Consider the following 14,291-nt stretch of genomic DNA (forward strand, 5'->3'; position numbering starts at 1 on the left):
GTAATTGTTTTCCGTGACTTTTATTTTGGAATTCCTTGAAAGAAAGCTACCGGACATAAGTTTCGTTTCTGCTTGAGGGGCAACTAGTAGTGTCCTCTATCGTAATTTTAAACCGCAAACATATCCAAACTACAGCTGAACAGAGATTTCATTAACAAGTGATTAGCAGCAGTAGCTTTGGAGATATTTGGGCTGTATGAAAAAAACGCTGTATAAGGAGATCCTGGGAGAAAACTTGCGCAATTGGAATGGATGTTGGACGCTGTTGACATGACGTTATTCAACTGGAGATCAAGCAACGTTACATCTAGACCTGGTCCAGGGCGATATCCTACAGATAACGCCCTGTTACTCTCAATGCAATTTACCTATGAATGCGCTTCATCGGCCCGGTCGTCCGAGTCTACAGACAAAACCGTTTCGTTGCTCACCAAAGTAAACATATCGTTGGAAAGATGAAAGCCTTTTCTCCGAGGTCGCTACAGTTTGTAGTCCCCCACCTTTCAAATAAAAGGCAAATTTGTACACTTAAATGGCTAATATCCACAGCGCATCAACTGTCTTCTTTTACTGGCGATTCGGCGCTCTCCGCTTTGTTTAGCCTACTCACTGCTGCCGCCCATGTTGGGGATGATGCATAACATCTTAAATGGTGTTGAGAGACTCGCGTTGAGGTATCTGATTAGCGGGAGAACATTTACGCTGAGTTATTAACTATGGCAAATTGTAAACTTTAAAACATGTAAATAAAACATGTAAATAATGTAATGCATCATCCCAACATGGGCATTTCCAACGATGTGTTTACTTTGGTGAGTAACGAAACGGTTTTGTCTGTAGACTCGGACGACCGGGCCGAGGAAGCGCATTCATAGGTAAATTGCATTGAGAGTAACAGGGCGTTTTCTGTAGGATATCGCCCTGGACCAGGTCTACGTTACATCCAACAACAGGATCTGTATTTATACCCTCGTCTGCTGTGGTTAGTCCCTATTTCACGTTCCGAATTGACCCACCAGCATCCAAGTTTGTACTTATATCTATGCCAAGCTAACCAGTTAGTATTATCCAATAAGGTTTATTCTAGCCTGAACATCAAACGCAGTCACTCTCCCCTCACCCCCCCCCCCCTTTTTGGAAAACTCCCCGGATCTGCACGATTCATATGAATGACCCAATTGACAAAAAAAACGGCGATTGTAGCCGAAAGGCAACTAGTTTGCAGGTATGAAAAGGAACAAACGAGAATAGAGGAGAAAGTAGTTATTAGTTTGTCAATGACTCAGGATATTATTGAAAATCATCTGTATGGAAAATCTAAGTGGACATTCAAATGATTTGAATGTGAGCCAGTTGCTTATGATACCAATATATGTGTCTCCGCCTGAGCGACTGCCAGGGTGTAGCATGGGCCAACTTACCCATTAAACATTGGAGCCGATCTGAATCACTGGGTGGATACACAAATTAAAACAAATCTTTGCTGCCCATTCTTCTCTTCCTCATCTTTAGGTCTTGTAGCACCCGATAATGTAATAATTAACTGATAATGTAATAACGCCTGATAATGTAATAAAAGTTTGACTTAACTCAATCGAAAATGTAATAAAACCTGATAATGTAATAACTTAACCAATAATGTACAGTAGGACCCCACTCATCCGAACTTTAGAGATCCGAACCTCCCGGTCTACCGGACAGGCATAAAAAATGTTGTTTTTTTTAGCCTGCTATCTGGTTACTGGTGGGATTTTCATTACAGTAGTGTATCCTACTGTGAATAAAAACAGAACTGTATGTAGACCTACATGTTGCGTGTAGGCTGTAGCCTACTGTCATGTTTCATTTCTCTGTTACTTTAATGTCGAGCGCAAAACGCAAACGAGTCTGCTGCGCGAGAGCTGCATTCCTTCGTAGCCAGAAAGTGCGTCATCAACCTGAAGCAGAGGAGCATCGAGTCATTATTCGTTCCCAGTTAATGGACTTCAGGAACACACACATGTTGTGGGCATGTAGATTAGCCTACTAGATCTACTGTATTTGTTAAATAATAGCCTACAGCCTAGGCCACGTTAGCCTACATCGGTTGTTTTAGAGACTTTCTTTTAGGCTACAATAGCCTAAGACACGACAACTTGTCTGTCATTTCATTTATTTATTTATTGATTATCATTTGCTCTAATTGTTCTAATGTTGGGTTGTTTTTAGGCTATACCATTTTGTTCTGCGAATACAGTAGCCTATCGATGCAGCGTACGCCTCATTTGAGAATAAAGTACTGTATTTGATCAAAGCACGCACTCAAGTGGAAATTTTGTTATTTTATTATAGGCTACTGTAGGTCTATTATAGGCTAGGCTATGAGTTTAGTTGGCTATTTGATTGCAATTTTTATGCATTTTCGCAAGTAATTAAGGGTATTTATTGGTCTATTATGAGTCTATATGAAACAATTATACCACTTATTGAATTTGGTGCATTTTAACATAAGTTTCAGTCATCCGGACATTTCAGAGATACGAACGACCTTCGGTCCCGTTGGGTTCGGATAAGTGGAGTCCTACTGTAATAACATTTCCTGACTGATAATGTAATACCATTTTTCTGATAATGTAATACCTTATTACAATATTGGTCAAGTTATTAAATTATCAGGTACCAAAAGGTGACAAGTTTGCAGGTCTGCACGGGGTAGACCCAGGACTAGGTGGCGGGACTACATCTCCGCACTGGCCTGTGAGCGGCTAAAGATTCCACAGGCAGAGCTGGTTGATGCTGCTAGGGAAAGGGATGTCTGGGGCCCCCTGCTGGAACTGCTGCCTCCGCGACCCGACCCCAGATAAGCGGATGAAGATGGATGGATGGATGATGGATGGATATGGGGAGTTATGGTATTGCAATCTGAAATATAGTCGATGGATAGCAGCTCTTAACTATAGTTGATGAACAGCAGCCTCACATAATTTGCCTCATACACTTTGCTTTCAATTCATAGAATTAAATCAGTTCCTGTCTCCTACTATATAGGCTAAGATAAAATACTGAACCCCTTTTTGAAGGGCCTTACTAATCACTAAGTACCTCACTCTAAAGTATACCACAAAGTACCTCAAAATACTCCAAAGTATACCACAAAGTACTCCAAAGAATAGCGCAAAGTACTGCAAAATACCACAGAGTACCCCAAAGTATACAGCAAAGTACCCCAAAGTGTACAGCAAAGTACCCCAAAGTATACCATGTACCGCAAAGGACCCCAAAGTATACTGCAAAGTACTCCAAAGCATACTGCAAAGTACCTCCGTATACCACAAAGTACCACAAATTACCACACATTACTGCAAAGTATGGGTAAGTACCTCAATGTATACCAAAAAGTACTACAAAGTACCCCAAAGTATAACACAAAGTACCCAAAGTATACTGCAAAGTACTGCAGAGTACCACAAAGTACCCCAAAGTATACCACTAAGTACCGCAAAGTACTCCAAAGCACACCACAAAATACCTCAAAGTATTCCACAAAGTACTGCAAAGTACCCCAATGTTTACTGCAAACTATCGCAAAATATCAAAGTACCCCAAAGTACCCCAAAGTATACTGCAGAGTACTGCAAAGTATTGCTGTGTACCCCAAAGTATACCACAAATTACTGCACAAAGTATACCACAAAGTACAGCAAAGTACCCCAAAGCATAGTGCAAAGTACCTCCGTATACCACAAAGTACCACAAATGACCACGCATTACTGCAAAGTATGGGTAAGTACCTCAATGTGTACTACAAAGTACCCCAAAGTATAATGCAAAGTAGCCAAAGTATTCCGCAAAGTACCGCAAAGTACCACAACGTTTACTGCAAACTACCGCAAAATATCAAAGTACCTCAAAGTACCCCAAAGTATACTGCAGAGTACTGCAAAGTATTGCTGTGTACCCCAAAGTATACCACAAAGTACTGCAAAGTATACCACAGAGTACCCAAAAGAATATCACAAAAGTACCTCAAAGCACCCAAAAGTATACTGCAAAGTATCATAAGACACATATATGTATACCTCAAGTACCACAAAGTACGCCAAAGTATACCACAAAGTACCCTAACAGCAGTTTTCATTCGCTTTTTTAGATTATTACATTATCAGTCAAGTATTACATTACCAGTTTTGAAAAAAAAGACCCACCTGATAATGTAATAACTTGACCAATAATGTAATAAGGCATTACATTATCAGAAAAATGGTATTACATTATCAGTCAGGACATTTTATTACATTATTGGTTAAGTTATTACATTCAGGTTTTATTACATTTTCGATTGAGTTAAGTCAAACTTTTATTACATTATCAGGCGTTATTACATTATCAGTTAATTATTACATTATCGGGTGCTACAGGTCTTCTGTAGGGGGGATTTCAATGATAATGTATTTCGCTAATAATAATTATAATTAATTATTAATAATAATTTTGTATTTTTGTTTTGTGATTATGCCCTTTACAGGTCAAAAGGTGTCTAAATAGGGAGAGGACCAAGCAGTGTGTGTGTCTGACTGGGCGCACACAGCTTTTGACCTTGCAGTTGCATGCAGTTGCATGGTTTCCTTCTTGGTCAATTTCAGTTTGCAGTACAGTGCCTGCTTCAGCTTTATTTCTTACAATTTCAAGTCAATTAATAAATCAGACATTATTTTCAGTTAAGTCAGTTTGGACCTCACTTACCTCACTAGGAGATTCCCCAGTCAACACCAATTGTGACCCATGGAGACAACTTTAGGATAAATGGTCACTACAGTCTTCTGCTTGGTTTACCATACTGCCCGGTGGCCGAGTGGTTAAGGTGCTGCTCTTATCTGGAGTCACGCTTTGGCGCTGGTTCAAATCCAGACCAACTCAGTCTTAGATAGATATCAACTTCGTTGCCGTTTTCGCAAACATTATTAAATCCTGATCAATATTGGGGGAATTCAAGAGCTTTGACTCTCTAGAGACAACATGCCTCCTCATATTGTACACTGCCATAGCACAGTGATTAGGGCTAAGGACAGCAATGCTGGAGTTGCTCCCTCCTGCATGGGTTCAAACCCAGAGAATCATATTCATTAACTTTTTTTTTTCTTTTTTCTTTTTTAAGAGCACAATACATTGGGCTCTATATTTCTCAATAATTCACCGGCAACAAGCAATATTGACCGCTGCTAAGGGCAACAAATTAAACACTATATAGACAAAAGTATTGGGGGACACAAGTTTGGTGGAGGAAGGATAATGGTCTGGTTGTTGGCCTAGGCTCCTTACCAAGACATTTTGGAGTTTCAGGTGGACTATGCTTCCAAACTATGCTTCCACCTTTGTGGGAACAGTTTGGGGAAGACCCTTTTCTGTTCCAGCATGACTGTGCCCCAGTGCACAAAGCAAGGTCCATAAGGAAGAGCAGGGTGTGATCTTACCGGTGTCATTATGCTGTCATGTGAAATATATTGCATTCTCAAACCGAATATTGAAACAAAAGCTCAATTTGAGCCAGAACTATTTTGCCGAATGCACTACACCATACCTTTCACACTAAAATTCCGCCGCACGTTGTAGCGAGCATGCGTGTGCACGGTAAAGCTAGACGATTGTTTACATCCTCCTAGCCATGCCTAACACGTCAACACATGGGGATGGCATACAGATGTGGGAAGTTAGAAATGTAACTTGCTGCAGCATTTCACGTCGCGGTATTTGGCAGGGAAATCCCGTTGGAAATCTCGTGGGATTTCAGACGGGTGTTATTTCGTTTTAGTGATGCACCACCGCCAGGTGGCGTCTTTGAGTAGATTTAGCAGGCTGGGCTCAGTGTTTTTCTCCTATAGTCTACGAATGAAGCATCATTAAATTTCACATTCTTTAATTTAAATGCTCTGTTGTAAAGCACTTTGAGCTGAAGGTATCTGTATGAAAGGGGCTATACAAATAATGTTTAATTGTTATTATTACCTTGTTCTCAAACACATGTTTTATCCATCTCGATGTAATTTAATTATTACGAACACCTATAATATATCTAGGCCTACAGTAGCCTATCTATCTCGGCAACTGACGTCGGGTCAAGACGTGGTGTCTGTTAAGTCAAATGCGCAAAATAACAGTATTGTAAATATATTTGTTAGTAAAGATGTGGTGAACGTGAGGGTTTTGCGTTTTGTTTCTGGAACGCATTCAACTGGTAGGCTACTCGTAAACCCCGGAAGTAAATTTGAAGACAGGGCACCAGCTAATGTAGCCAAGTCTGAGCGCAGTAGGCTATATGGCTTCAGCACGATACAAAGAAAAAATAAGCTTGATCGGAGGTGTGGATCCATACAAAATTGAAATAGTCGCCATGAGTAAAGATCACTCATTGCCAATCATATCCGGACATTAACTATCTTGTGCATAGCGGCAGGTTTGACAGTGAGACATCAACCGATAATTGTAATAATGCGATTATTGAAATGGTCTTGTGAACGCCTTTATCTGATTTCCAAAATCGGGGTAAGGTCCATAGGACGATTGTGGGTTTTAATTTGCACATAACTATATTTTAATAAAACATTGAAGTCCGCCTGTCAATGACTTTCCCTAAAATTGTGTTCTGTTGCACCCCCTATTGTTAAATTATAAATGAAAAAAACATACACAATATTTTGTTATTTGAATGATCTTGAATATATATATTCAAGATCATTCAAATAACAAAATATCGTGTATGTTTTTATTTATTTATACCGGCCGCCAGCTGTTCAATGAACGGCTATAGGGAATGCGCAGTTTCGCGCTGGCTACAGCCTATTATATGAACAGTTTCGCGCTATGTAGGCTATTATAAATAGGCCTAAGTATTATTCATTGAGGGAGCTTGGACTCGCTGGGGAATGGTGGAGAGACACAGAGCCTCCCCAGACGCGACATCTCCAGTTGGCTGTGTATTTGAGCTGCCGCCTCAACCGTGCGTATAAGAGCAGAGCGCATCATATAGCTACAACTAGTAGCCCATAGCCATTAAAACGGCTTATTGTTTTATTCATATATCAACTAGATAATTCGATAATAATGAGTAGCCTAGTAGGCTATAAAATGAATTCAATAGGGCAAGCCTTAAGTTGTAGCCTAGGCTACAGTACAATCACAAGAAGCATAGGCCTAGCCTATCGTAAAAAGCGTTGCGTTCTCATAGGCCTATATTAACTTAGATAATTATTAATTATGCTCAGGTCATAATGTCCGTTGAAAATAATTCCCTCTAAGCAGAATTTGAATTGTATTAAAATAGGCTAAAGTTAAATTTCCACATATTCTGATTCCTTCTAGGTCTATATAAAAAAAAAACATTTTTCTAATGTGTAGCCTATAGGCGATGAACAAAACAGCCACAATGTAGCCTGCTTAGCGAGCGAGAGGGCAGTCTACCATAAAGTGTATAACCATAATGTAATATATCTAGACTACATGCATTGTGGTATTTCTTTATATAGCCAATTGTTTCTCAATAAACAGTTAAGTCATCCTCTGAGTCCGAATGTAGGCTAATAGACCGGCAGCTCTAAATGCCTTCACAGTCAATGAGACATGGTTGTAAAAATGATGTTTTATTGATGAAAAGGGTAAAACTGAAGAGTCATTGCATTGATCGATGCAGTCCGCTACCAGCAAACACTGAAAATACAGGTCCTCCAGCGAACCTGGACTAGACTATTGTAACCCCCCCCCCCAAATTATTTTATATTCAAATAAACTGGATGAACCGGTTTCCTAGCCCTGGATCGTGGGGAGGGGGGTAGCCTGCGTTAGCGGGTGCTTTGCCATGACCGGCCATTGAATTCGCTAGTTTGATTGATAGATTGATGGATTAACGTCCAAAGTAGATTGTGCAAGTATTGTATAGGCCCATGTGTAAGAGATGAATGGCTGTAACCATGAACTCAGCCAGAGGTAGGCCCTACTGTAGATTATCAGCATTATCACCAGTCTCAATTTATGTCTCAATTTATGTGTTGCCATTCATTTAAACCACCATCTCATCTAGACTACTTCTGTTGCTGCATTTTTACATTTATGCTTTCATGATTTTAGAGCGCAATAAACATTTTCCAGGATTCCAAAAAGTCCATCCATTCATCCAACTTTGTTCTGAGCGCAGCGCAGGCTGGTATCTACTGTCAAGGCTCACGACTGATGCACTCCCTTAACACGGAGTGTTTCTGGAACGCATTCAACTGGTAGGCTACTTGTAAACCCCGGAAGTAAATTTGAAGACGGGGCACCAGCTAATGTAGCCAAGTCTGAGCGCAGTAGGCTATATGGCTTCAGCACGATACAAAGAAAAAATAAGCTTGATCGACTTGTGGATCCATATAAAATTGACATAGTCGCCATGAGTAAAGATCACTCATTGCCAATCATATCCGGACATTAACTATCTTGTGCATAGATAGCGGCAGGTTTGACAGTGAGTGCCTTCACATGCACAATATTTTGTTATTTGAATGATCTTGAATATATATATATTCAAGATCATTCAAATAAGAAAATATCGTGTATGTTTTTATTTATTTATACCGGCCGCCAGTCGTTCCATGAACGGCTATAGGGAATGCGCAGTTTCGCGCTGGCTACAGCCTATTATATGCACAGTTTCGCGCTACGTAGGCTATTATAAATAAGTATTATTCATTGGGAATAGCTTGGACTCGCTGGGGACTGGTGGAGAGACGCAGAGCCTCCCCAGACGCGACATCCTCCAGTTGGCTGAAGAGCTGCGCGCTCTCGCCTCCAAACAGCCACCGGCTGCGCCCCTCGCAGTGTCCACAGAAGAATACCCCCACCAAAATACCTGCATGGTGAAGACAAGCTGCAGAACTGTCTACCAATGCATGAAGTGCACCTAGCTGTCTGTGAGAGGCTATAGCAGAGGATATGTGCGAAGTGTATTTGAGCTGCCGCCTCAACCGTGCGTAAGAGCAGAGCGCATCATATAGCTACAACTAGTAGCCCATAGCCATTAAAACGGCTTATTGTTTTATTCATATATCAACTAGATAATTCGATAATAATGAGTAGCCTAGTAGGCTATAAAATGAATTCAATAGGGCAAGCCTTAAGTTGTAGCCTAGGCTACAGTACAATCACAAGACGCATAGGCTAGCCTATCGTAAAAAGCGTTGCGTTCTCATAGGCCTATATTAACTTAGATAATTATTAATTATGCTCAGGTCATAATGTCCGTTGAAAATAATTCCCTCTAAGCAGAATTTGAATTGTATTAAAATAGGAAATGATTCCTTCTAGGTCTATATAAAAAAAAACATTTTTCTAATGTGTAGCCTATAGGCGATGAACAAAACAGCCACAATGTAGCCTGCTTAGCGAGCGAGAGGGCAGTCTACCATAAAGTGTATAACCATAATGTAATATATCTAGACTACATGCATTGTGGTATTTCTTTATATAGCCAATTGTTTCTCAATAAACAGTTATGTCATCCTCTGAGTCCGAATGTAGGCTAATAGACTGGCAGCTCTAAATGCCTTCCCAATCAATGAGACATGGTTGTAAAAATGATGTTTTATTGATGAAAAGGGTAAAACTGAAGAGTCATTGCATTGATCGATGCAGTCCGCTACCAGCAAACACTGAAAATACAGGTCCTCCAGCGAACCTGGACTAGACTATTGTAACCCCCCCCCCCCCAAATTCTTTTATATTCAAATAAACTGGATGAACCGGTTTCCTAGCCCTGGATCGTGGGGAGGGGGGTAGCCTGCGTTAGCGGGTGCTTTGCCATGACCGGCCATTGAATTCGCTAGTTTGATTGATAGATGGATTAACGTCCAAAGTAGATTGTGCAAGTATTGTATAGGCCCATGTGTAAGAGATGAATGGCTGTAACCATGAACTCAGCCAGAGGTAGGCCCTACTGTAGATTATCAGCATTATCACCAGTCTCAATTTATGTCTCAATTTATGTGTTGCCATTCATTTAAACCACCATCTCATCTAGACTACTTCTGTTGCTGCATTTTTACATTTATGCTTTCATGATATGATTTTAGAGCGCAATAAACATTTTCCAGGATTCCAAAAAGTCCATCCATTCATCCAACTTTGTTCTGAGCGCAGCGCAGGCTGGTATCTACTGTCAAGGCTCACGACTGATGCACTCCCTTAACACGTCTCTTCCCAGACCATCAAGAGAATTTCAATATGAAAGACCTTGGGATTCCAGGAGTCAAGGCCGTTTCAGACGGGGAGCGACATTCCGCCTGCGTTCTCGCTCGGATCAGCGGGGGACGCACGCGTCCTGCGCGCAGCGGGGAAAGCTGACTACAATTCAGCTCTTGTCGCGGGCGGGCGCGCAGCCTAGTTCCATATGAGAACACTCCTCGGTCCAATTCCGTATAGTAGATCAGCCTGTGTACTTTCAACGAATGTATTATTAGACATAATATCATAATAATATATAAAGCCTTCAACGACCTCCTGCTGCCTGCCTGATGGTCTCAGGGCTAAAGAGACCGCGCGATCATTCCTGTAGCTGCTTTGCTGCTAATGCGAGTTCGTCTCCGTTCCTGCCCGAGAAACAGAAGTTGAACTTATAGCATCAAAATAGCTACAGGAATCAACGTTGTAAAGTTAGCTATCTGCTTTTTAGCCACCGACAGCTACCGTTAATATTATGGAAGCTGCTGTCGTGAGCTAACGTGCTATCACGGTCTCATCGTGCAGCTTCACAGCCTGCTATTAGCAGACAGCATTAAGTTGCCAAAATCACACTTGCACATCATTAGAATTCCAACCATTTATATGGGATTTATCATTCAACTAAACATGGAACCTGAATACTACCTGATATTTCAACCTGCTGCCATCAGTGATCGGCGCGTCTGCTTGTTTGAGTCATGAATATCTTACGCAGTTATATTCCATGTAGTGTCCCAAAACTGTTAAATCATTCCCCATGTAGTTCACTATGAGTCGCACTCAATACATCCATGGTAATAGGGAGTAGGGAGTGAGTGAACCATTTCAAACACATCTCTGGTCATCTCCGTTAGCCATCTTCCTCGTCCTGATGCCATGTTCCATATGAGAACACTCAGCCTAATGTATTAAACTTCTACCTGTCCCGACAGTTAACAGATATAGACCCAGCGACAGTTACAGAGATAGAAACTATAAATAGATAGGCTTTGTTCGTAATAATTAAATTACAACCAGACAGACAACAAGGAGTTTGAGAACGGTAGGCTCATCTAATGTGCAGGCCAGCAATGGGTCAATGAGTGGTATTACTGCGCCCCTATGGGCAGGCGAGCGGTGGTGCGGAATGACGTAAAGCGCCTGTTAGAATACCGCGGGTCAAGTTACATTCTTATGTTCCCACATCTGTATGAATGGAAAGGAGGGCTTCGGCGTTCTTGTAGTCAAAGTATCTTCTAGAAGGTGCTCTTTGGATGTCAGGGAAAAACATAGAATTCATCAAAAAGGTCCAAGTCACTCTTCGTGATTAAAAAGCTTTAATAATAGGCTAGTTCATCTTAGAACGGAACAATAAAAAATGCCAACATGTTTCGACCATGGGGCCTTCATCAGGGCTAGTTACAAATATGGGGATGGCGATTCATTTCACAAGACAACATTCTACTGAGACCGGTAAGGGGCTTCCTGCCACTTCCTGCCTTGAAAATGCATGTTTATCATAGTTTTTAGCAGAGGCCCATAGACCTCCATTATAAAGGGGGTGCGCGCAGAGGAAAAAGGAGCTAGCTTACTACTGCATGGATCGGTTAAATGTTGGTGTGTACGGATCGGTTTCATTGAGGACAAAGCGACATTTGAGCTAAACTTGCGATGACAGCGGCGTTCCCCGTCCGGCGTTTTTAATGTCGTTGGTAAGTGGCTGCGTAATAAGCGGGATAACATATGGCTTCACCTCGGGGTTCCGAAAGCACTGTCGGGCTCTGAACAGGCTGCCATTGTAGCTGTTTTCCGAGATGGGGGTTGCTGTAGAGGGAGTCCTCAGCGATTAGTTCATCCCCTACCCAATCATGTCGCAGTTTAATTCCGTTATCTAGGGCAGTGGTTTTCAAAATTTAGTCCCCAAGGCAAACCAAAGAGCATGCCAAAATCTCAGGGCACTCCTGTGTTCATATCCGAGAGGCTGCTTCCTCTGCCCCTCCTCAGGTGGAGGACATTCAGTGAGAAATGTGTTATGGAATTCAGAGGCATTTTTAGATTTTGTTTATTTGTCATTGGAAGCAAGAGAGTTGTGATTTTTGTCTGTAATTTGCCTCTGTATTGCCTGTGTAAAATTGTCATTTCTTTTCCTTTTCAATTAGCATTGAGAGTCATCTAAAAGTAGGCTTTCGTGTTCTTTTTTCTCCCCTCCGATCTCTAATCCAGCGTTCTGGGCCAGTATCGACCTGATCGGATAATTCATTCATAACTGTTTGTATAGTTATGGTTGTCACAGAATCAGTCTTCTGCTATGTCAGGGTTAGAGCTAGCTAGGGTTAGCTAATACTCACAGAGGCAGTCTTCTGCTGGGCAGCCTGTAAGCCAAAACCAGCCACGTGGTTGATGATGGGAGAGAAATTGGTGGGACCATAGAGCTTCACCTGGGGCAGGCACACTCTGTAGGCCTCCACCACCCCCTCGATCCCTGCAGGAGATGCAAGCAAAGACTGCAGTGCATGCACAAACACGCTCACTCAGTCAGAAATACCATGACTACAACTAAGCAACAAGTTTAGCAAGCTCATTCTCTCCATCCCTTGCCCTGGCTGACAACATACCTGTGCAGAATGGATTTGCAGGATTGAAATTGAGAGGAAACTCATGGGAAACCTGTAAAACAAAAATCAAATACAGTAATGTTTCAATGTTTAAGATCTAAAACAGCCTCAGTAAGAAGCCTGCACACGCCAACCAGCGGCAACTCTCCTGCCTGCATAGTTTTGACTGTACGCCGGCGGCCGGGCTGGCTAGACCACCACTGAGCGCGCCGCTGTCCGTGAGTTATAGACCTTTCCTAAAAACATGGTATGTAACCAGCTATATCCCATACATCACTATGTTTACAAACACTGCTATAGTCCATACATTACTATGTTTACAAACACTGCTATAGTCCATACATTACTATGTTTACAAACACTGCTATAGTCCATACATCACTGTTTACAAACACTGCTATATCCCATACATCACTATGTTTACAAACACTGCTATATCCCATACATCGCTATGTTTACAAACACTGCTGGACTGGACTGCACTTATAAAACGCTTTTATCCAAAGCGCTTTACAATGAAGGCCTCTCATTCACCCATTCACAAACACATTCACACACCAATGGCGGCAGCAGCCATGGAAGGTGCTAGCCTGCACATTGGGAGCAATGTGGGGTTCAGTGTCTTTCCCAAGGACACTTCAACATGTGGACAGGAGGAGGCGGGATTCGAACTGCCGACCCTATGATCATTGGACGACCCACTCTACCTCCTGAGCCATAGCCGCCCCCCGCCCCCACAGCTATATTCCATACCCAACTATGTTTACAAACACTGCTATATCCCATACATAACTATGTTTACAAATGCAGCTACTGTATATCCCATACATTACTATGTTTACCAATATTGGCTTACCTGCCAGGTTGGGGGAATCTGGGCTCCAAAGCCAAAGGCAGGAAACATCTTATCACTGAAGACGATAAAGGCACAAAAACGGACGTGTTCGTTCAAATTAAACCTGCTACTACGAAACATAGCACAAAGCGTAAATAGATACAGCTTTTTATCATTAAACCTACTACGACACATAGCACATCGCATACATAGATACAGCTTTTTATCATTAAAACTCCTACTACAAAACATAGCATATATACTTATACACATCTTTAACATTAAACCTCCTACTATGATACATCGCACATAGCATACGGTCAAGCCGTAAAGTCTGCACACTCCTTCACTTTTTCCACATTTTAATACGTTACAGCCTTATTACAAAATGGATTAAATTATTTCTCATCAATCTACACACAATACCCATAATGTGACCCGCAGTCATTTTTACCTCCGCCCAAGCGACAGCGCATAGTTTGTTTGTCTGTTAGCAGGATTACGCAAAAACTACCAGACCCATTTTTTATGTTTTTATATTTTATGTTTACAAAGTTAAGTCCCTGCTCCCGAGCCCTGCCCACCACCTCTTGAAACTACTCCTCTCTGACAGGCGAAACAGGACAAAACCTGCACGT

General features: G+C 41.6%; 1 protein-coding gene across 2 annotated transcripts in view; it reads right to left on the minus strand.

Annotated features, from left to right (window-relative positions):
* Window positions 1-14,291, minus strand: part of cpne3 (copine III) — a 40,039-nt gene that overhangs the window by 8,446 nt on the left and 17,302 nt on the right. For both annotated transcript variants that reach the window (XM_084457696.1, XM_084457697.1), the window contains exons 12-14: window positions 13,675-13,729; window positions 12,819-12,870; window positions 12,552-12,685 (exon numbers count right to left, since the gene is read on the minus strand). In XM_084457696.1, coding sequence (XP_084313822.1) covers window positions 12,552-12,685; window positions 12,819-12,870; window positions 13,675-13,729 — 241 coding nt within the window. The remainder of the gene's footprint in view (window positions 1-12,551; window positions 12,686-12,818; window positions 12,871-13,674; window positions 13,730-14,291) is intronic.

Source organism: Borostomias antarcticus (assembly GCF_949987555.1).
Source record: "Borostomias antarcticus genome assembly, chromosome: 2".
Classification (NCBI taxonomy): Eukaryota; Metazoa; Chordata; class Actinopteri; order Stomiiformes; family Stomiidae; genus Borostomias; species Borostomias antarcticus.